Here is a 23612-nt window from a genome sequence, read left to right as displayed (position 1 = left end):
TGATTTCCTGTGTATGTATTTTTTTTTTTTTTTTTTTATTAATCTGTTAGTTTTTTTTATGTACATATTAAAACTCAATTTTTATAATGAAATAATGCAAACAATATGTTTTTATTATAATAATAATGACATAACTGTTAACGAAATTGCTGGTTTTCTTTACATTTATTTGTTTTACTTTTTATTACTATTTCATCTACTAATACTAAAAATAACAATAATGACTTAAAGTATGGTTAACTACAATATCGTATAATTAATTACCATTAAACATAATAGTAATACTATTTTTGTTTAGTGAACGGTTATAATACATTATTTTTTTTTGGAACATTAATGATTTGTACATTTACAAGACGTTTTACATGTTGATAGGTAATAAACACCAAAAATAATTACAATAATAATACAAGTATTAGTATTATGAAAGGTACGTCATTGTTTATTTAAATGGTATTATTCCGTTCGTCAAATTGTTAATGAAAACGGAGTAGGTAGACGATCACTTCGTCTCATTCATTTCTTCATCATCGCTACCGGGTTGTTGCTCACTGTAAGTATAAATAAATAAATCATTAAGTATCTATAGTATTATGTATATATATATATATAGCGGTCGTGTAAAAGGTTACTTAAGGCCACGTTAATTTGTAATGGTACAAAAAAGTTTTATTCCATTTACTCGACATAACAATTTGGAACACGTTTTACTTCTATAAAAAAACATTTTAAATGTTATATAATATGCATTTCAAAGAATTTAGAAATTTAATTTTAAACAACTTTTTGCAAATATCGCCTACCGTAACAGCAACTGAATTATTTGATCTAAAAAAGAAGAAAAATCGTAAACAAGCACCAGAAGATAGCCATTAATAAGAACCTATCCCAGTACCCCAAAACTACAAAAGAAGCAAATATTTTAAAAATTGCAAAGAATTGACACCGACTGCCGCCGCCGCCGCCGGACAAACCGTTGACACTTCCGTTACACGGCTTCCACGGCCTTCGTCAGTATTATAATATTGTTTACTTTCACTTATGAAAATATAATCATCCGTGATAGCTTAACTCCGTTTCTCTTTATTTAAAACTACCCTTCAATCAACCCTCTCCTTACGACCACAACAAGTTGTAAATAGCGTAAATAGCCTTAGAATATAATAAACTCATTTTTACAGAGAAACGTTTCAGTTTGTTGTTATATTAATCTTGCCCCAGATTAACAATAAATAAATTACATATTATATATATATATATATATGTATATAATATTATTATTATTATTTATTATATAATTAATATTGTATCTAGCTTATTCAGTATTTCAATATAATAGTATTTTACCAAAAGTAGTGTTGTTATAAGACGGACATTATAATTATTGTTGTGATTATAATACAAAATACATCCGATGTGAAGAACGCATTTTCATCAATATGGGAGGCAGGGCGACCGTCAATGACAACCGGAGATGTTGTCAGTGTCCGGGATTGTGTCACCGGTAGACGTGCAAAGAAGTCTTATATGGCCCAATTTTTTCCTATGTTTATATTATAACTAATTATGTTCTAGGCTTTTTGAAATAGTGGTTCTATCAATTTCAACTACAAGGGGTCTCATATCATAATTTTACTGGCATTGTGCGGTGTCATTTATACTTTCTGTTAGTTGATACTGGAGTACCAGGAACAGCAATATCCCAAAAATTAATGGACTTGCCTAATCTAGAATGTCTGGATCGTGTCAATGGATGCATACCGTATTATTTTGTCGGCGACGAAGCGTTTCCTCTCTAAGAAAACTTAATGAGGCCTAATTCTGCTAGAGGAAAGTCCAATATGTCAAAAGATGAAGAAGTATTCAACTACATGTAAAAAACACAATTTATTCAAAATCAATTATGAGTTAGAGATGATAACTTTTTAAGCCATACTACAGTATTAATTATTTAATCAATGACTGTTTAGGTTAAGCAGAACAAGACGAACAATTGAAAATACCTTAGGAATAATGGCATCTAGATTCCGTATCTGTTGGAAACAGAAGACAAAAGAATAACAGAATAAGATACAACTATTCCCAATACAAAAGCAACCATTGTTTTGCATAACTTCATAAAAAATTCAGAAACAGATATAGGTTGTGAATAACATAGTTCCAATCAAAAGAAAACCACCAAAAACATTGCTATGTGAGCCAATAAGCTTCTTTTAGCTGCAATTCGATCTTCTTCCGGATCGTAATCAACGCGATATTGATACAGACTATAGTTCCCATTGCATTAGTCCTTTGTTCTTCATTCGGTCGACGGCCGCGTAGACTTCCCCGGCCAAGAGGAACTGGTATATCATCTATATTGATGGCAAACATATACGAATAAAATGTCCGTCAAATTCAGGAAGCATGTACGTTAATTACAAACATTTTCTTTTCAATTGTTTAAAGGGCTATAGTAAAGATAGTTGCAGTGGTGTTTTACACCATTTAAAAGTGTAACACCGTATTAAAAATAACAAACATAAAGATACTTCCAAAATTAAAACACTCTATGTATTCATTGGCGACGAAGCTTTTCCTTTACCAGAACAAATTATTACTATCCCCATCCATGAGTTGTGACCATAGGCGGACTTAGGGGTTGACTTTTGGGGGGGCTTTAGTCCCAGACAATATTTAGACACTGATGTAGCCTACAAAATCTTTATTTTTCGTACATTTTTCGCTTTAAGTATGTGTGGGCATGTATATGCAATATTTTGTTATATTTTTTTATTGATGCAATATGTATAATATTATAATCGAAGTTGATTATCAACTGATAACAAAATTATTACTATATAGTATATACTATAAATATACTGTTAATTTATATTTTACACTTGCTGACTACTTTTATTATAGTTTGAGTATGTTTACATACAAAAAATATTGCCCCCCCCCCAGGCAAAGATTCAAAGCCTCTACTGTGGAAGTGTTTGTAATTAATTTTTTAAAATTTTTTTCTTACTATAAATCGAATTAATTTTCTAATAGCTTAATCAAAAATTTGCCTTTTAACGCCTATACATAATTTTTTCTATTTATTTTAGCTAAAAAATGTCCAATCAAATATAAAATTTAGTTTAATGTTCTCGATGAGGTGATAGAAGGCTAGAATACTATTATTTCCATCCGCATACTTCGTCTATAATTTAAAAAACGTATTATACAAAAATGATTTATTCCATAACAAACCAGTTTTCAGTTTTCACTAGGTACATTATTGTTCTATACTTAATAAACGAATTAAATATTTAGGTTAAAATTTGACTTTTAAAAGTTATCTTCAACCTTTTATCCTTTAAAATAATACCTACTGTAAAATTGTTTTGTTTAAAACAACTACAGTAATTATAATTCAACTTACAAATATAACTTGCTCCACTTGCCAAAACAAACCGAAATATTTTTGATGTATTAAAAACACTATCTGCGCTATTTGTCAGTAAAATAGGCAATGAATTGGTTATATTTTTTAGCATGGCATAAACCTATAGAAAAGAGATATACCCCAAAATGTTTTAACATGAAAAAAAAATTAAATACATTTCATTTTACCACGGGTTTTCAACTATTTTTATAATATCTGCGATAAGTTTGCTTTATTATTAATATATATATATATATATATATATATATATATATATATATATATATATATATATATATATATACAATGTTTATATTTTGTATTTGTTTATACTTAGCTGTGAAAAGTAGTCTAAAATGACAATAACAACCCTTCACCACACCTTCCCAACAGGTCTTGCCGCCAGACGGTTGGCGGTCGCCGCCAGAATAATATAAAGCATCAGAAGTTGCCTTGTGTAAAATGACACCTTAACCACAATCATACGTTATCCAACTAGTCTAAAAAACCTAAGTATTGAATTATATATTATAAATAAGGCACATTTGAAAAAAAATACGGTGTTTATAAATTTTTAGGTAACAGAAAATTAAATAAGAATTTTACTGAAATAAAAAAAGCCAATTGGGTTTGGGGGGGCTAAATCACATATTGGGGGGGCTAATGCCCCTTTAGCCCACCCCTAAGTCCGCCTATGGTTGTGACTGAAGTTGACGCTGCAACTTTTGTTGTTTATGTAAGTAATTTTTATTTAAGCAACGTGATAAAAGTTTATTTAGCAGAAATATTATTTTGACTGGTTTATATGGAATTTATTTCTTAAGTACTCGTGAAAAAGAGTTATGTCAACATTCTGGGCAAAATGTATACCGATAAATTGAGAAAAAAAATCGTTTGTACCTTATAATGTAATTTAAAGCGTAGTATTTAGCCACTACCGCCGGGTCGCCCTACTGATAACGCACTTTTTCAATATACCTCTCGTAATTAACCAAATTATTCATACCGGAATCTGAAAATTACATAAGTTACTGAAGCTTTAAATTACAAAGGTTTTTTTTACTAAGGCAAGCATTGTCAAACTAGGCTATCCAAAACTATAAAGAAAATGAAGCCACGTAGTTTACTTTCATCAAATTTAGGGTAAAGTCACTGTGGTCTTAAAAATGGTTTTTTAACATATACATGTATACATGTATATTAAAAAAAACCATTACTTATTACTAACAAAAAATGTATATTATATTAACTAAAATGGTTTTTACTCAGAGAAAAAATGATTAAATTAAAAATAATACCATGAAGCTTATACAAATTAACCAATAAATTAATTGAAATTGTCGAAATTTATTAAAAGCACTTTTTTCTTAAATATTGCCTAAACAGAACACCTTAAAAATTAGCCGGTACCTGTATGATAAAACATGTTATAAACTATGACTTATATAAATATATATTCTACAGTATATACACTCTAATAGTAGACTCTTATCACCCACACTTAGAATTCATTTATCCACTTAACTAGGTGGTCACACTGCGAGTACATATGTATTTTGTTGATTTTAAATATACTAACAACTCTACCGCCTACTGCATATAAGCTACATTTGGCACAAGTCAGAAACGCTGTTACCTTTCTTTGCATAAAGACGTATAAACAGGTAACGCATATTTTGTGAGTTGTAACTGAAGTTGACGCTGCAACTTTTGTTGTTTATGTAAGTACTTTCAATTTTTATTTAAGCAACATGATAAACGTTTTTATTTAGTAGAATTATTATTTTGACTGGTTTATATGGAATTTATTTCTTGAGTACTCGTGAAAAAATAGTTATGTCAACATTTTGGATAAAATGAATATCGATAAATTGAGAAAAAAAAAATAATCGTTTGTGCCTTATAGTTTAATTTAAAGCGTAGTATTTAGTAATAATAAGTAATAGTAATAATAATAAACTATTGTGTGTTGAGTTAAGTCAGTATTTTTGTTATTTTAGTTTAGGTATTTTGTGATAATTTGGCAAATCTTTCTAAACAATTTTATTAATGTCTAATGGGTTATTTTATTAAATAGTTTATTTTGTTGCATTTCAAAAATTGTTTTACTTTCCTTTTTTCCAAAAAATCTTTTTTTTATCAAGGTACCTGAGGCAATTGATCTTCTCATATCCAATAAAAATGTTTATTTTAATTGCACAGCCCAACAACTAACCATCTTTGTATTTGTATAATAATGCATGTCATATGTGACTAGGTTTAAACTTAAGGGGCCTGAACGTTGCTATTTATTAATGGGCAAAATAAAGGCAATTTCTAAGCTTGTCGTCGCCGCCGTAGATTTTTTGTGTTAGTATTGTGTGTAAATGGTTGTTAGTGTGAGTGCGGTATGATCTGTGTACCACTACCTTCCGCTCCACCGTAGCAGGTAATTGCGTCTCATTGCGGCATTGTTATCATACTATTATTTATGGGTTTATTTTACTATACCTATTACTACTGTTATTATTGAATTACCTGCAGTATGAAATTATTTTTGACTATATTTTTCAATATTGTGAAAACTCTTTTAAAATTTTTAAAAAATGGTCCAAACCAAAAAAGAAACCGTGTCAGTCTATAGAAAGCGTAAAGGTGGAAAAAAGGCTAAGTAAGTTCTAAAATATTTAAAAAGTACATTTGTGTAATGTGTTCATAGTCAATATAATTTCTTTGAATATCAATTAGGAAGCGTTCAATAATACCGCCTAGTGTTGCTTCTGCTACTCCTAACGAGTGCATTCCAAATGGAGAAGGATCAAATTATGTATTATTGTAAGACGTTCCTAAAAATACACAAATGCATAGATTTAAATATGTGAACTATTATATATTTTACAAATGATGTAAATTATTGTAATAGATTTACTATACATGGCCGTCGCGTGATTGATGTCAGCTATGTGTTTGGGAAATGTGTTTGGGCGAATTTAATTTTCTGGCGTGTACTCCTGTTGGGTTAATAGGATAAGAGGACTTGGTAGAAATAAAGTGTCCCCACAGCGCTAAGGACATGAAAATCCACGAAATGTGTTGACCAAAAAAAAATTAAATGTATGGTGTACAATAATATCATTTGTTGGTTGAAATAGTACAGCCCAAAATTATATGCTAGGACTTTTTTTTATACGTTTATACTTTTATTATTTATACTAGGACTTATATTTATTTATACAACATATATAACACGAATTATTTGACGTGTGATAACATATTTACTAAATTAAATATTACTACATTGTATTTGCATAAATGCGCGGAGCGATCTAATACGAATAACGAAAAATGGGGAAACCTGGGTAATTTGACGAGCTGGGTAAGATGACGAATTGATAATAACTGATTGTAGATTATACCATCAATTGATATTTTACAAGAAATGTAAAGAATGATGTTAGGAACAACTAGTTTACCGATAAGATATAATCCTGATAAAGCCCATGTGTTTTTATTTGCGATTTTCTGTTATACACACCATACACACTTTTATTTTCCGTGTTATGAAATAACGTTTTTCCGAAATAAGGTAAGTGAAATCTATTATATATTGTTTTAAATCAACAGAGTATAGTGTAAGCTTTATTTTCATGTATACTTACTGTCTATTACTTAAGTTTAAATAGTAACACATTAGGTTGGAATATTAAATAATTACCAAGTTCAATATTATCTTACTATTTTGGTGATAATTATTTGTTAATCAAGAAAAATTTAACTTTCAGTAAAGATAATGACTAAAAATTCGTGATTCTCCGATCCCACAATCACAATGTTAGCTATATTATTATTTTAATTTATATTAAAAATGTACGATTATTCGTTAAAATAATTTTTAAATTTAATTATTATTTCCATACCTATTATTCAACCTAATCTCCCAGGATAAACCTAGGCATTTTTATTAAAATAACAAGTTGTTTGAAATTATTTCTTGGACACCTATCTGTTAATATTCTCAGCGATCTGTTCTACAAAATGTAGTAGCCTAATGGCTAACCTAACCAACCAGTTGACTAAAAACAACAACGTTTAGGTTAGTTAGGTTAGGATTATAGATTTTTCTATGTTTGTTTAACTAATTGTAAAATAAGCTTACCTAAAAATATAATGCTCAGGTACGATTACAATATTCGTGCACCGATGGTAATCTTAATGAAATAGTTGTCGGTTACAGCAGCGAACAAAGTCAATCTAACTCATTTGCGACAAGAACATGCGACTATGGCAAAAAATACAAACAGTTTAAACAGTTTACTTATGTGCGCTCTAATCGGCCGGACCGGATAAATACAGAAAAAGCGATAACAGCGTAATGGTTTTAGGTTTTCTTTTCGTTTTAGCTGTAACTGTCCATTTTATTTGACGTTTTACAATTATTGCTCTATCCCTAAATGTTCTCTAGGCGGATAACTACTTCAAAAACATTTGTGAATTTAACAAAATAAACGAATTTTAGTAATTATTTAAAAGTGAAAACATTTATAAATACAAATAGAAGAAGAAAAGGGGGTTTAAAAATACTGTTAATGGAACTTTATTTTATACAGCCGACTAAATAAAATATCTCCATGATGCCACTTCATCTTTCAATTATTCACTGAACAATTTTTGTTTTTTTTTTCAAAACGCCGAAAATTTTTAATAATGCTAATTATGCCTGTACTCGAATTGCATCGAAATTTAGTTGTTTGAGAGGGTACCCTCAAGTCACACATATCACTTACAGTTTTTTAGAAATTATATTCACTATTAGACTACATGCACAAGTATTCTACTCATTCTAAAAATCAATTGTGTTATTATATTTATCAACGGAACCCGTTGATAAATTGGAGGGTCGATGAATACTAGCGTTTCTCGCAGGATATATTAATAAACTGCAATAATTGCCGGGACGACTTCGCCTGTCAAACAATTATTACTAGAGGGGTCGGCTGAGGTTTGTGTCACACGCCAGCTTTGGCAATCGTCATTCGATCATGAAGACTTTACTCGTTCGGTCGCTAATTTTTTTTGCACATTTTGAGTGAATTTCCCATCATAAAAACAATTCATCATGTTTAAAATCTATATTGTCTTATCGGTTGCAGTGCTATCGCTTTGGTTGGACATTGGAACCGCCACGGGTAGATCTCGGCTTCAACACGAATATACTCACGACGACCATGTTTATGCCGTGCTATCAGCAAACGTTGTCAACTTTACCATCGTCGATAACAACCAATACGTCCAAATTACATTGTTAGTAGAAGGCGTAGGTCTCACGAAAGATGTAATGGTGCGTACGACTTCAGCTTTTAAGGGGCGTGGATCATTATGCTTCACAGATCAACAATATAAGTATGCCGACTCCCAGAGAAACTCGTTTAAAATAGTAAGTCCAACATTTATGTTTTTAATACTTCGAATATGAATAATATCGGCTTGTACAATTTTTAAATACCATCGTACCCGTGGTGCATTACTTTTAACAAAACAATTCCAGTTAGTTTAATACTAATATACTGTTCGTTCATAAGATATAAAAACGTATCATAATATATTTTAGTCAGTAGTTTCGTTAGGTCTAGTTTAGATGACAGTTGTATTGATAAAATACGTTGGTATACGCTTTAAACACTTTGTCGTACTGTTAAACGTAAAAATGCTGTGCTTGTGCGTTACGTTTTATTTTTCATTATGAATTTCGATAGATTTAGTTATCTCAATATGTAGTTAAAAAAAAAAATCAAAAATTAATTCTAAAAAGTCGCTAAAAGTCAAAAACATTTTTTATAATTCATATTATATTATGTAGCATTATAATTGACGTCTTATTGTAACAAAAGAAAATATAACATTTGTAGGTATATGATATTAGGCCCTCAGATCTCGTCAGTTGCCTTCGCCCTATCCTTCTCTATATATATATATGAATATTAATTGTAATACCCTTCATGATTTTTAGTTGCAAGCTAATGGTACACAAATGTATTTGACCAACAAGTTGAAGATCGATGAAAATGTCGTGGAAGGAAAGTTGTTCCTGTGCCTTAACAGACCACGGTTATCGACCAGAAATTCGTCACATGGTCGTTGGGTACATCAGGGTGATTTTGGTTGGATCGTCTGGCCTGTACCACCAATGTATCTGTTTCGTAGATATGTATACGAAGTGTGAGTATGTTATAGATAAACTTTACACATCGTTAGTAGTATTTCACTAATGAGTGAAACAGTAACGCATTAAGTTACTTAAGGAATATTAAATAATTACCAAGTTCAAATAATATATCTTCCTGTTTTGGTGATAATTATTTGTTGATCAAGAAAAGTTTAACTTTCTGTATAGGTAATTGCGAAAAATCCGTGACTCCGATTCCACAATGCTGGCTATTTTATTATTTCAATTTATATTGAAAATTGACGATTATTATTTAAGACAATTTTTTATTTTAATAGTCATTTCCATACCTGTTATTCAACCTAATCCCCTAGAATTGAACCTGGAAAATTTTATTTAAATAACAAGTTGTTTGAAATTATTACTTGAACATCTATTTGTTAATATAATGCTCAGGTTCGATTACAATATTCGTGCATCGATGGTAATCACTAATCTTGATTAAATAATTGTCGGTTTACAGCACCGAAGCTGCAAGTGAATCCAACTCATTTGAGACAACAACAAGGGACTATGGAAAAAAATACAAACATCCCGGTAACAAGTTACATTTTTTAAATGACACGCCTTGGTCCTATACAAAAATGAACCGGACGAACACTATAGTCACCGCTAATGGCTTGAGGTGCAAATTCCTCGTCAAAGCCGTTAAAAAGGTAGACTTTTTTTTACGCTCGAGTCTCTATCAGTCAAACATCAGAAAACTATCAGATTCTATAAATTAACTCATATATGTTTTTTACAATCACATTTTTTCAGCGAAACTTATTGGACGATTACAGCAAGTCGGAACCCTCAAACCTTCAGCGTGAAACAGTTTATTTATGTGAGCACTAGTCGGCCGGAGCAGATAAATACAGAAAAAGCGATAATAGATGTAAGTATTGGTTTTAGGTTTTCTTTTCGTTTTAGCTGTAGCTGTCCATTTTATTTGACGTTTTAAAATTATTTCCCTATCCTTAAGTGTTCTTCAGGCGGGTAACTACCTAATTCAAAAACATTTGTGAATTTAACAAAATAAACGAATTTTAGTAATTATTTAAAAGTGAAAACATTTATAAATACAAATAGAAGAAGAAAAGGGGGTTTAAAAATACCGTTTATGCACCTTTATTTTATACAGCTGATTAATAATATAGCTTCGTGATGACACTTCATTTTTCGACTATTCACTGAACAATTTTTGTTTTTTTTTTCAGAACGCCGAAAAAATCGATTAATGCTAATTATGCCTGTACTCGAATTGCACCCAAATTTAGTTGTTTGAGAGGGTACCTCAAGTCGCACATATCACCTACAGTTTTTTTAGAAATTATATTCACTATTAAACTATATGCACGACTATTTTGCACTCATTCTAAAAATCGATTTTATTCTAATTTTATCGAATTATAAATATAAAGTTATTATACTTATTCGGTGTGTTATGTCAAAAATATATATTGAGTAAAAACAATATGTCTTATACTTGTATTTAATTAACTAATCTAACTATAATAGAAAATTATAAAATAGATTTACATTAAATATTTTTAAAGATTGCAACATTCACAAGGATACTATAACAATTAAGACAAATTGTTTGTAAAGGCGATCCAGGTGATTTAAACCAAATATTTACTTCTTTTACATGTTTATCAAAAAATAAATAACATTAAGTAGGTGTTATTGTTAACCAGAACATGTTTTGAAACAATCGTCATTAAATATTTCAAACAGGTTCTGTATTTTATATAAAAGTATTCGGTATTCGGTTTCTAAAATAATATTCACAAACGATATTGAAATTTACTCAATCAGTGTTAGCTTTACAAGTAGATTAATGTACAATACAAAAGTTTTGCATACAATCAAATTGTAAACATCAGTTTAGTATTTACAAAAAAAAAAAAATTTTGGAAGATGAAGTGCCATACTTTATCTTACAATTTTTTTTTTCAGAACGCCGAAAAATTTGAGTAATACTAATTATGTCTGGACTCAAATTGCATCCAATTTTAGTTGTTTGAGAAGGTACCTCAAGTCACACATATCACTTTAGAAATTATATTCACTATTAGACTTCATGCACAAATTAAACTCATTCTAAAAATCAATTGTGTTATAATTTTATAAAATTATAAATATTAAATAAATATAAAATATAATTATAAAGTTAAATTAGGTGTGTTATGTCAAGAATATATCTTCAATGGTTGGTCAAAACGTGATAAGTCAAAATTATCAACTTTTCAGGAGGATTATTTTTAATCACCAAAATCCACTAATATCTAAATTATCTTTCCTCACTCTCCCTGACAACCCACGACGCCGCCTCACAGTGGTCTGAAACGCAATTTTAGGTGGAAAAAACTTATATTGATCAAATTTTCCTCAGATTTTGTCCAAAAAATTATAAAAAAGTGGTACTTAATGTTTTTAGGGTCAAATAGTTCAAAATTTATATCAATTTTTAAATTCACGTATAATTGTAAGATGCAAATAAACATAATATTTTGTTTTTAAATTGAAATTTAACTTTCGTAAACTTCTTCATCTGTTTCATAACTTAAATTTAATAATGATTTTACGTCATTGTCCAATTCATTTTTTTTTTTTTTGGTATGTTGCAAATTGAGGAAATATATGGATCTGAAGTGACAAGTAATAAGTGTAGAACGGCTTCATTTTGAGCTACTCTACTAATTTTTCGCGAGTGATGTTCACGATAATTTTTATAGTCTTTATTTCGAGCTTCCTGTGCTTCCTCGGAAAGTTGTCCTTAAAAATGTTCATATTACATTAGTTATTTATAATAAAGTTTATAATGGCTTTTACACCAAAGTCTTTGTAAAACCAAAGTAAACTTTAAAATTGAATGGTTGACTAACTTAATGTGTATTGCGGTTCCCATTTTACATTTTCATACCGTGCCCTCAAAATTTCAAATAAATAGTTTCTCGATTTTAAAGAATGGGGATTTAGTGGACCTCTATTTTTTAATAGCTGATAAAAATCATTATAACAATAATACCGAGAATCAGTGTTATTCCAATCCAAATTGTCGTCAATTTCAGAATCATTTATTCCAACACTGTCGCTAGAGCTACCTACAAAAAAAATTATTAAAAATACAGATGCTAATGGATGCAAACCAAATTTTGGGATCTGGTACTGAAGAACAAGTACTATATTGTATATATATTGAATAACGATTATTATGGGTTATTTTTTAGTTATACGCTTTGAAATATCAATATTAACATTTTTTTACTACTTTTTTAACTTTGTTTTAATAGTAAAATAATAAATATTTATAATATTAATATGAAACACTTACCTAAGTTTTCGAATTCATTACTTATATGAAACTAATTCAAAAAAAAAAGTTTACCTGTGTATAATATACTAAAAAAATGTTATAATATTTTAACAATATACAGGGTGTCGAAGAGGTCTGCAGTTATATTTGGGGGCCATTTCACTAAAATTTAGTAGTAACCTATTCACCAATTATTAAGTAACTTTAATTGGACTTAAAAGTAAAAAATAAAAACTTTGAAAACAACTGAAAATTAACTACAATTTTAAATAATGTTAAACATCTTTAATTTTTGAAAAAAAGAAAAGCGTGGGCCCTATTCAACAAAGTCCCTCATAAATTTATCAGATAATGTGTTATATTGTAAGTTCTTTTGTAATTTTAATTTGGTTCAATATTGTGTGTGACACAAACATTTCATAAAACTTAACCCAACGAATTTGGACTTTGTTAAATAGGGCCGTCGCTTTTCTTATTAGTAAAAAATTAAAGATGTTTAACATTCTATAAAATTTTAGTTAATATTCGGTTGTTTTCAAAGTAATTGACATTTTAAATTAAATGTGCTACAATTGATTGGTAAATTGTTCCTTTAATAAAGTTATTTTATTACTTTTTAGTTCACTTTTTATTTGTTTTCATTGTTTTTTTGTATTATTTTAACAATTAATTATCATAACAATGGGCACATTAAGAGAAAATAAATGAGTATTTTTTAATTGCGGGAAAAACAATAGAGAAGACCCAGCTCTCAAATTACACAGTTCTCCGAAGGATGGCCGTTATTGAATGCTATTGAAATATTTGGATAAGAACCGCAAAATGTTTTTAGTACTGAACAGTGGCGTACTTACGGGGGGGGGGGAGTTCTCGTTTAAACCTCCCAGAGCCAAAAACAAAATGTGAATTAGTAATATATTATAGGTATTTATTGTATAATTGTTACAATGTTACTCTCTGGAGTAATTTAGAACTTAAAGTAAAAAAATATAATAAATAATAATTTAATAATTATATTTTAATTATTAAGTGTTTAGGGTTTTGTACAGTTTTGACTTTTGTTAACTATTAAATGAAGGGTTGCGGGGGAAAAAGATCAATGTCAATTTTTTTTGAAAATGAGATTTTGGTATCAAATTATTTGTATTGATGTATTGTATCTTTTATGCGCTCCAACCAGGGAAAAAAAAGATAAGTCGAGAGTAACGATCGCCTAAAGTTCAGGGGTACAGGCAAAATGTATTACGTTTTGAAATCAAAAACATGATTTTCTCAGAATGTTAAAAAATTGACATTGATCTTTTTTCCCCGCAGCCCTTCAAATGCTCAAACGCATACCTATTCTGATATTAATTTTGTGACAAATGCTCAACAAATAATTCATATTTTTTTAGAAAAAGCCCCGTAAAGTAAACAAAGAAGTTTTAAGTTGTTTAATATTATTAGTAAAGAATTTTTTCCGCTTGTTGTTAATTTACAAGAATGCTCGCCACACTGAGAATACCTAACTATGACATTAATTTATTGTAAACTTTTTAGAGTATTTAATACAAAATCAAAACATAATAAAGTCAGCTCAGTCGACAATTAAACATTTTAAAAGGCATTTGATTTTTTTTTAATTGGTTATTCCAATGTTAAATGTAAATAAAATTTTAAAAATAATGTAAACAAAAAACTGATTATTTGAAAGAATCAAATATTCTTCGGTTAAATAGGTTTTTAAACCTTTTTGAACAGTATGTTTTATTTGGGGTTTCTTATTTATTTATTTATGTTTTTTAATGTTGTTAATTTATTTTGATAGTCTATTTGGTATTCTCGTATATAATATATTTTGTCAATAAGGGTATGCTACGCTATCTCTTCAAAAATAAAGAAACGAAATAGCGGTTGCCATTTCCCAATATAGCAGTGGCCTATCTATATGTATTTAATCTATGGCCGTTGCATTCAACGGACGCGATCCCCACAAAACCACGCCAGGTCGTTTAGCCATGTTTTGTTTCTTCCATGAATAATTTTGGTGCCAATATTTTTTTTCAAATCGCATAGGTAACCTTACCTTATTGTATATACTATCAAATATTTTTTTACTGATTTAATGATTCATCGTAAGAAATGAATAACGGGTCCCGTCGAACCGTTTACTAACAATGTTAAATACTATTTTTTTTTCTACATTTATCAATTAATATGCCAATACGGAATGTTAGTATAAGGGGGGGGGGGGATTAGGCGATACTGTTTTAAATAAATTGCAAGTTAACCAAAATAATATCATAAGAATTTGTTTAAAGTACTCCTTGCAAGGTTCTACGACAGAAAATTATAGGGAGCTGGGTACTTACCAACCAGATTTCTTTATAAAAAAATTGCCATTTTGTTCACTTTTAAAAGGTTCATACGAGGTAAAGATTGTTAATTGTTGGAAGATAAACGAGAAAATATACGGTATAATATACCTGTCAAATTCTCTTATAAATCTTTTGTTAATTATTTAGGGCCTGTGTATTTTAACTTTATGCCATGTCAACGTAAAAACAATTTTCACTATTCTAAAAGTAATGTTAAAAAAATTGTGTATCATTGGTTGTTTTCTCAATTAGTTTAAGTCACTCGTATGTTTTTGTTATATCTAATATTATATCTCATACTCATAATTTTTCTATTGTTAAAAAATTTTTCTTTTCTTTTTTTTTTCATTCTATTTATTATTACCATACCTATTATTACTACCATACCTTCTATTTATTACATACCATTGTATTACTGTACTTTGTTACTTAATAATATAATTTATGTTCTTGTTTATTAACTAATTACTCTCTATCTCCAACACAAGCCATTAGCTTAAAAGAGATAGATAATCACGTTAACTATCTTAATGTTTTTTTGTATTATATGTAATTTATGATGGTTTTTAAAATAAAAAGTTACAATATGTCTCGCTATAATTAGTCTGGATCATCATGTACTTACAGGAGATCCTTGTGTTTCAATTTGGTGAATTGTTGTGTTATACGGATGATATATTTGCTTGTGGGAAATCTTGAAACATAATTCCAGGCTAATAAATTATTTAAAAGAAAACAATTTGTTACCCAACTCACAGTACGGGTTTAGAAAAGGTTTAGGTACAGAAGATGCTCTAGCAAACCTAACCAAAGATATATATGACAATTTAGATAATCATAATAAAACTATTGGAACCGTACGTCGATGGCCAATCGAATTTTTCGAAAAAAGAATCTATTTGAAGTATTTGAGGGAGTCCATTGCTTATCGATTGGGGGCCAGAGGAACAGCTTCGTCGCTGTTAGTCTCATTCTTCAAAGCGAATGGTCTAGCAGTCGACGAACTGCGTAGGATGTGTCTTTTAGTCCTGAAAGACACATTGTATATTATCAATTTCCACCTATATTCTACGTAAATGTTTTAATTTTTATTCAATCGTCCATTTATTGGATTAATAGTGTTATTATTCATTTATTAATTTTTGTCTTAAAGAATCCATGTTTACCTATGTTACTATTATTACCACCAATGTCAAAAGAAAAACTGTGTTATGTACTATTGTATTGACTAGTATGCTGTGTCTTATATGGCAACCTATGTTTTAGGCAGCCCGCTTGATTTTTTTTTTAAATAAAGTTGCTTCTCTCTTTGGTTATTATACTATTATTATTCTTATTGTATACCCTCTATACTCCAAAACAGATTATTACTTTTTATTATTATGATTACTTTTTTTTTCAGTTTCTTATAATCATATTCTCTAGTTTAATTGTATTTTTGTTGTTGTTATTTTACATAATTATTTAACATCTTGATAAGTATTCTTGCTCTACGATAAGAGGTTCTACCTCAGTGTCGAGCAAAGCTAGTAATTTCATTATCTATTTAATCTACCTTGTAACATTTCTACTACTAGCGAATAAATATTATTATTATTATTATTATTATATTTATCAAAATATGTGATTAACACTATACCGCCTCTACACGTAAGTATATTTCACCGCCACTGAATATAAGACTAAAATAAATAGAAAAGGATCTGTTCGTGACTTGTTTTATTACGATACCAGAATATTATATTTGTTTCATTAATTATCGACTGTGTTTTGCAAAACTTCTTTTTTCGGTTTGGCTATTTTGGCTTGCACTGTATTAGGTACACATGTCGGACGTGTATTTAGTTCTTTTTATGTAAATCTGTGAAATAAAATCATCAAACGGTCATAACGTTTATAAATTGTACATCTATGATTAATTATTATCAATGTTGTGATCAGTACTCTTCTCGAGTTGGGCGCGGTAAAAAATCGAGGTAACAAATGTGAATTTGTTACATTTGCATCTGTCACACTTTCCATGTAGTCCATACTTTTTGTTTCTAGTGGACCTCAGTTTGGCCGACCCCATCCAATTTGTCTTTCTGCGGCACTTCACGCACCATGATAGCTCGTAAGAACCGCCAGCCATAACTTCTAAATACAATGATTTTAATTACATCATCGCACACTTACTTAATAACACGGTGTTTACAAACTTTTATAAAACTTTCAAACACAATTTCGGAACGTCGGACCAAAAAACAATTATACGATTTTGTGTACATGCAAATAAAATATAAAATAAACAAATAAATATGCAATAAATGTACAAATTGTCACCAGCCAGTATAGGTACCCTAGTAGTTGTAGTAAAACGGTACACTGATATCAACAATGTATTCGTACTTAATCGTGCAGTGGCGCTGAAATAAACGTATGAAATTAACGTAAAGTGACGTCGGTGGGCGGTTTCTTATTCAGGTTTATACACACTATTATAATCCAAATTATCATATATACTTATTGTATATATATATATATATATATATATATATATATATATATATATGATATGTATTATACATCTACAATTACACGCTATTTAAAACTAATCACCCTGGCGGTACAGCTCATGCATGTTGTTCGCTCTCTCCGCTCCCCGTCGTCAACGCGAACGCACATAGCTGCCACCGCCTATTTTTACACGACCCGAGCGACACACGTTCATTATAGTTTTTGTCCCGACCCTACCCAGTGTCGCGTCAGTTGTTTTGGTAACAACCAAAGTGGAAAAACATCTGCATACAGTGATCAATAATTCGCAACTATTCGTTAATTCATGGATATATTCAACTCTACTTCTATGCAATTTGGTGATTTTAAAACTAACACGGAATCTATAGTATTCAGAGAACTAGTGTTACACACTACAAATTACGGATGAATAGCGTTTTTTTTTCATTAATGGAAATTATTTGAAACTTGTAGAAACAATTTAGTTTACACAGAGTAAAATATTTTCATATTTTTTACTGTATAATATTAATATAGAAAAATAATAAAAACTAGTTTTATGACATTTTAAAATGAAACCGATTTTTTACAAAATAAACATTGTACAATAGATTAATCTAAAGTAACTCTAAAAGTCTGAAATATGATATCTCGTTTTCGCTTTAGACTCTTTATAAACTTGCTTTTTTTGGATTATTGTTAATTTCACTAGTATTGTTATTTGGTTAAAATGTATGTACATCTCAATCAGTTTAACTCTTTCTCCCCATTATTTCAACAACGTTTAATACGGTTAAACTGTCTTATAGTTTATATTTCTATTTTAACGGCCTAGTGTGTGTGAATTAGATTTTTTTTTTGGCTAAATTTGTCTTCTGACCTATAGACCACCTAGTGAATAAAACACCATCAAGATATTAAGATATAAAGATATTAGCATGAGTCGATGAATTTAATATTTTATAGTGTATATACATAAATGATTGCATAACATAATATTTTGATAGTAACTAGTAAATTAACATGGATGGTAGTTTTTTGTGTGAATGCAAAATGAAACAAATTTTGACTGGTTTTTGGAAACGTATAAAGCGTATCATATTTCCAAGTTACACGTAAACATTTTTTGGGCCTTTTTATTATTTTGTGGGGGAACGGGCGAATTTTCTATTTTATCACTCTTATGGTGGATTCTTGGAGACCGAGGGAAATCTCAATCTCCCTCGTATCAAATTTTACCTGTCCGGACCAAACTGAACTGTTTTTTTATTTTTATTTAACAGAAAGAACAACATGGAGAACATTGACGTAGCCGAAACGAGGAATGTTAAAATTGAAGTGGATGAGATAGACGATAATGTTTACTTTGAGAGCCTAATAGAGATAGTAAATCACGAAAATGTGCTGGACGTACAACCGACAGAAAACATTGTGAAGAAAGAACTTACACATAGCTGCCAGAATCTCACATTAACGTTGAACGTACAAATATTGAAGAAAACACCGATAGGTAAGATCATTTTTTGAGTAAAACTCTTTATTGATATTCACACATCACCGAACATGTCTTAGTCTATTAAGTTTATAGCAGTTGTTGGCTAACAGAAGCAAATATTAAACAATAAGATATTACCCTACAGTTGGATGGTTTTCATATTGTGTATGTCTGAAACAGATTAAGGTGTCTACTAGGTTTAAAATTCTTCCCCCCCATTTTAAACTAAACATAAATATTTAATAAGTAATTTTAGATAGTATGACCTTTTTACAAATTTTGTGTTCAAATTTGACAGCAGTAGAATTTATATTCAATTTATTTAATTATATTTAAGACATTGATAAGTATGCATGTTAAGTAGACAGATCAGGTTATCTGTCTTTTAGAGTACTGTAGCAATATCTTGACTAATCGTTATAACTGCAATACATATTAAACAATAGGTATCAACTAAGTTGTATGAAAAACTGTTTTTTTTTTTTAAATTATATATGAGGATATAATGGACTGCTAAACATTTTGAAAAGTTAGAAAACACTTTCAAACAAATATATATACCCTGTATACATATATTTATACAGGGTGACATTTTTAAAGTGATCCTCATCCCACTCAATATCTCATAGGGTTTAATATCAGTTATAGAATTTTTATTATGTAGTGTTTTTATACAAAGTTATCTCAACTTTTGACGAATTAGTTATATTTATATCAACTTTTGAATCTTAATTGGTAGCGAAAATATTTTATTGACTTTTTAAATTAAGAATAAAATACTGACAAATTTGGCTGGTCGATAACTAGTTTTGGATACATATTCTTAAAGTTATTTATGTTTCTAGTTTAGGATGAGAGGAAAATGTGGTGAGTAGTAATATTTTTTATCTGCTTGTATTACTTAACCGCACTTCCTCTCCCGCCCTTACTTTTAGACTTTAGGTAATAGGTACTTTAAAAAAAATATCACACTTTGTATGCACGGATTTGAGTTAGGAATATATTAACATAAAACCTAACTACAGTTTATTTAAACAAAATAGGTATGCTTAACGAGCAATAAAATGTTTTCGCTTTCTTTAATTCGTAATACTGCTGGAAAAATATAAATTGTTCTGTTTTTCAAGTAAACTGGAGATTTATTTATGAAATTGTTGTATTGTTTCACCGTTCTACATATATTGTCGATGTAAATTACTTAAAATTAGGCTAATTCGGTATTTTTCAAATAAAATGTATAACCTTGTTTAAGATTCTGTCAAAAATTCAACTGATTATAATATGGGGTTTTCTTTTTAGAACAAGCTCTATTTTACCGGTAGAAAATATAATAAAAGAAGGAGAAAAAGAAAATGAAGAAGAAGGATATATATTGTTGGAAATAGGACCAATGAAAATTCCTGAGGAGACAACATGTCTGAACACACGTACATACACTTGCAACAACTGTCATAAGCCATTCACTACTAAAAAACAAATTGCCTGTCACTTAAAAAAATGTCCCACCGTGGATGTCCAAACCAGGCCTCGTGTACATTTAAAAAAGTAAGTAGATTTTTTTAGTAAAACCGATGTTTGTTAAAATAATGTTTGATTGATTTTTAAAAGGTGTTGAGGGTTGATTACAAATAGAAAATATTATCCTTTTATACTTAGTTTTGTTTTTCGAATGGACGGGATGATTAGGCAATGAGGAATAGTATAAAGACAGCGTGAGGAATGAGTATGAAAGAAAAAATTGAATAAACAAATGGGGCCAACAATTTGTGAGGGCAGAGGAAAGTTGTCTGACCGAAACTCATTTGCAAGATGCAAAAGAATACCTTATTTTTTAATTTTTTTTTTTTTATAAGTTAACCGATAGTAATAATACTAATTTTTTTTTTAGAATAAGCGAAATTCTACGGGATGAAGAAAAAAATGGCATTCTGATGTCAAAGAAACGGGAAGAAAGCGACAAAACGCTGGAAAATATTGCGAATGAAAAACGTCTATTTCTATGCTGTACGTGCGGTGAAGTATATACCAGCCGAGACAAAATCACTGATCACTTGTCAAACAAACACACTCCTAAACGTTATTTAAACAAGAGGAAAAAATGTCGCCGACCAAAGGTAGGCTGGCTACTGACGTTTTTCGGACACGGTAAGAAATACTACAAATGTATGTGGTGCGTTAAATGTTTTAAAAGCGTGTCCAACGTCAACCAACACATGAAAAGATCCACACCGGCGAAAAACCCTATTCTTGTGCCGTGTGCTCGAAGGGGTTTATTCAGCGGTCTTGTCTCAAAGTGCACGAGCGCATGCACACCGGCGTCAAGCCGTTCGTGTGCGACGTTTGTGCTAAACAATTCAATCAGAAAATCGAGCTGAAAGTGCACGAACGCTCGCACATGGGCGAAAAACCTTTCAGGTGCGACGTGTGTTCCAAATGCTTCACCTGCTCGTCGAACCTGATCCGGCATCGGAAAGCGCACACCGGAGAGAAACCCTTCAAGTGCGACGTATGCGCCAAAGGGTTCACGCAGAAGGTCTCTCTGACGGTGCACACGCGAAGTCACACGGGCGAGAGGCCGTACAAGTGCCCGGTGTGCGGCAAGGGTTTCACTTGCTCTTCGAACTGCACCAAACACCACAGACTGCACACCGGAGAATAGCCGTACGCGTGCGAGTATTGCTCGAGCAGTTTCGCCGAAAACGCCTCGCTGACCGTACACGTGCGCGGTCACACGAACGAAAGACCGTACGAGTGCGAGGTGTGCAACAAACGTTTCACCGCCGCTTCCAATCTGATGAGCCACCGGAAATTGCACACCGGCGAGCGGGCGTACAAGTGCGCCGACTGCGAGAAATCGTTTGCCCAGAAAATGCACCTGCAGGTGCACTGCCGCATCCACACGAAAGAAAGGCCGTACACGTGCGGCACGTGCGGCAAGGGGTTCTCGCATAGGTCCAATTTGAGAGCGCACGAGAAAGCCCACAACCCCGAGAAAACGTACGGCTGCGAGGTGTGCAAGAAAATGTTCACGTGTCTGTCCAATCTGATCAGACACCGCGCGGTGCACACCGGCCACAGACCATACCAGTGCAAAATCTGCGACAGAAAGTTCGCCCAGAACATGCACCTGACGATGCACATCCGCGTGCACACGGGCGAGAAGCCGCACAAGTGTTCCGTGTGCCAAAAAGCATTTGCCAGCAAGTCCAACTTGACGATGCACGAGCTGGCGCACAGCAAGGAGAAACAATTCTCGTGCAAGTGGTGCAACACGCGCTTCAGTTTCAGCACCAACATGCTGAGACACCAGAAGATGCACACCGCCGGCCAGAAACCGTACGAATGTGCCATATGTCAAAAAGGGTTTGTATACAAGGCTTATCTTAAAACGCACATTAAAACTCACGAACGCGAAACTGCGAAAAATCGAAATTCGCCTGCAGTTTGAGTCGTACAACGGCAAACTTTCAGTCCAAAACCCTATTGCATTTTGTTTATTTTATCTTATTTGTACATTAGATATACATTTAGCTTTTTCCGGTTTTTTTTTTGTTCAATATAAAACGCACCATCAGTACAATGCACAATGTCACGTATAGTAATAACTAAGGGAGGGGAAACCACAATAAATAATTTTAAACAAAGTAGTTGTCACTTGTATTTATGTTTGTAGAGTTAACCAATAATAATTGGTAAACGGTTTTTTAATTACATGTTTTTTTTTTATGTACTACGTTGCTTACAAAATTATATAACCATTGTGTTTTTATAATTTTAAGTTTATCATTTGTATACTGTGAATATACATTTTTTGTAAAAACAACATTATTATTTATTATATTGAGTATGTTTTCGAAAATAATATTTTAAAATAAACTTTCTAATGATTCCCAATAAGCAATAGTGTTTATAATTTAAAATAATGTGTCGTGTACCTTGTAAGTTTACTAAAGGTGTACAGAAAAAAAATTTATTGGGCATAAAAAAAATTATCAGTTTTATACTTTTAAGAGTTGAAAAATGTGTAAATGGGGTTTTTCACGATTTGGATTTTTAAGATGTTGATCTTTACCGATTTTTGGCTTTGTAAATTACCTTTTGGGAACGATATCTAAGTTATAAACTTTGCATCGGTACAATAATGATGAGTCATGGGAAGAGGCAAAAATAATTATTTACTTATTTGTTTTCACGTTATTTAATACCTAGGTAAGGCTACTTTTATCCATGTTACTGATTGGAGTCAATATTGACATTTTAATGCACTTGAAACCATGTGTGAAGCAACAAAAAAAAATAAATCTTTACTGTTGTAAATCACTTCTTATTAAGTTTTATTTAATGCTTTT

The 23612-nt window shown here is 30.7% G+C and overlaps 2 protein-coding genes across 2 annotated transcripts; both read left to right on the top strand.

Annotated features, from left to right (window-relative positions):
- Window positions 1-6908: 6908 nt before the first annotated feature.
- Window positions 6909-10977, top strand: LOC126839692 (uncharacterized). The gene is made up of 6 exons (XM_050575101.1): window positions 6909-6977; window positions 8542-8825; window positions 9399-9607; window positions 10078-10270; window positions 10374-10491; window positions 10814-10977. The coding sequence occupies exons 2-5, from the start codon at window positions 8727-8729 to the stop codon at window positions 10449-10451; spliced, it is 579 nt and encodes a 192-aa protein (XP_050431058.1). The 5' UTR covers window positions 6909-6977; window positions 8542-8726; the 3' UTR covers window positions 10452-10491; window positions 10814-10977.
- An 8084-nt stretch (window positions 10978-19061) lies between these two features.
- LOC126839792 (zinc finger protein ZFP2-like) lies at window positions 19062-22711 on the top strand. The gene is made up of 5 exons (XM_050575202.1): window positions 19062-19278; window positions 20586-20808; window positions 21152-21377; window positions 21455-21678; window positions 21952-22711. The coding sequence occupies exons 1-5, from the start codon at window positions 19062-19064 to the stop codon at window positions 22709-22711; spliced, it is 1650 nt and encodes a 549-aa protein (XP_050431159.1).
- Window positions 22712-23612: the final 901 nt, after the last annotated feature.

The sequence above is a fragment of the Adelges cooleyi genome, unplaced genomic scaffold (assembly GCF_023614345.1).
Source record: "Adelges cooleyi isolate 19-005CV unplaced genomic scaffold, UGA_ACOO_1.1 ACOO_flye_CR_arks_rails_tigmint_CR_PRNA_307, whole genome shotgun sequence".
NCBI classification, from domain to species: Eukaryota; Metazoa; Arthropoda; class Insecta; order Hemiptera; family Adelgidae; genus Adelges; species Adelges cooleyi.
Note: the sequence above shows the minus strand (reverse complement) of the source record. Positions and strands in the feature narration are given on the sequence as shown.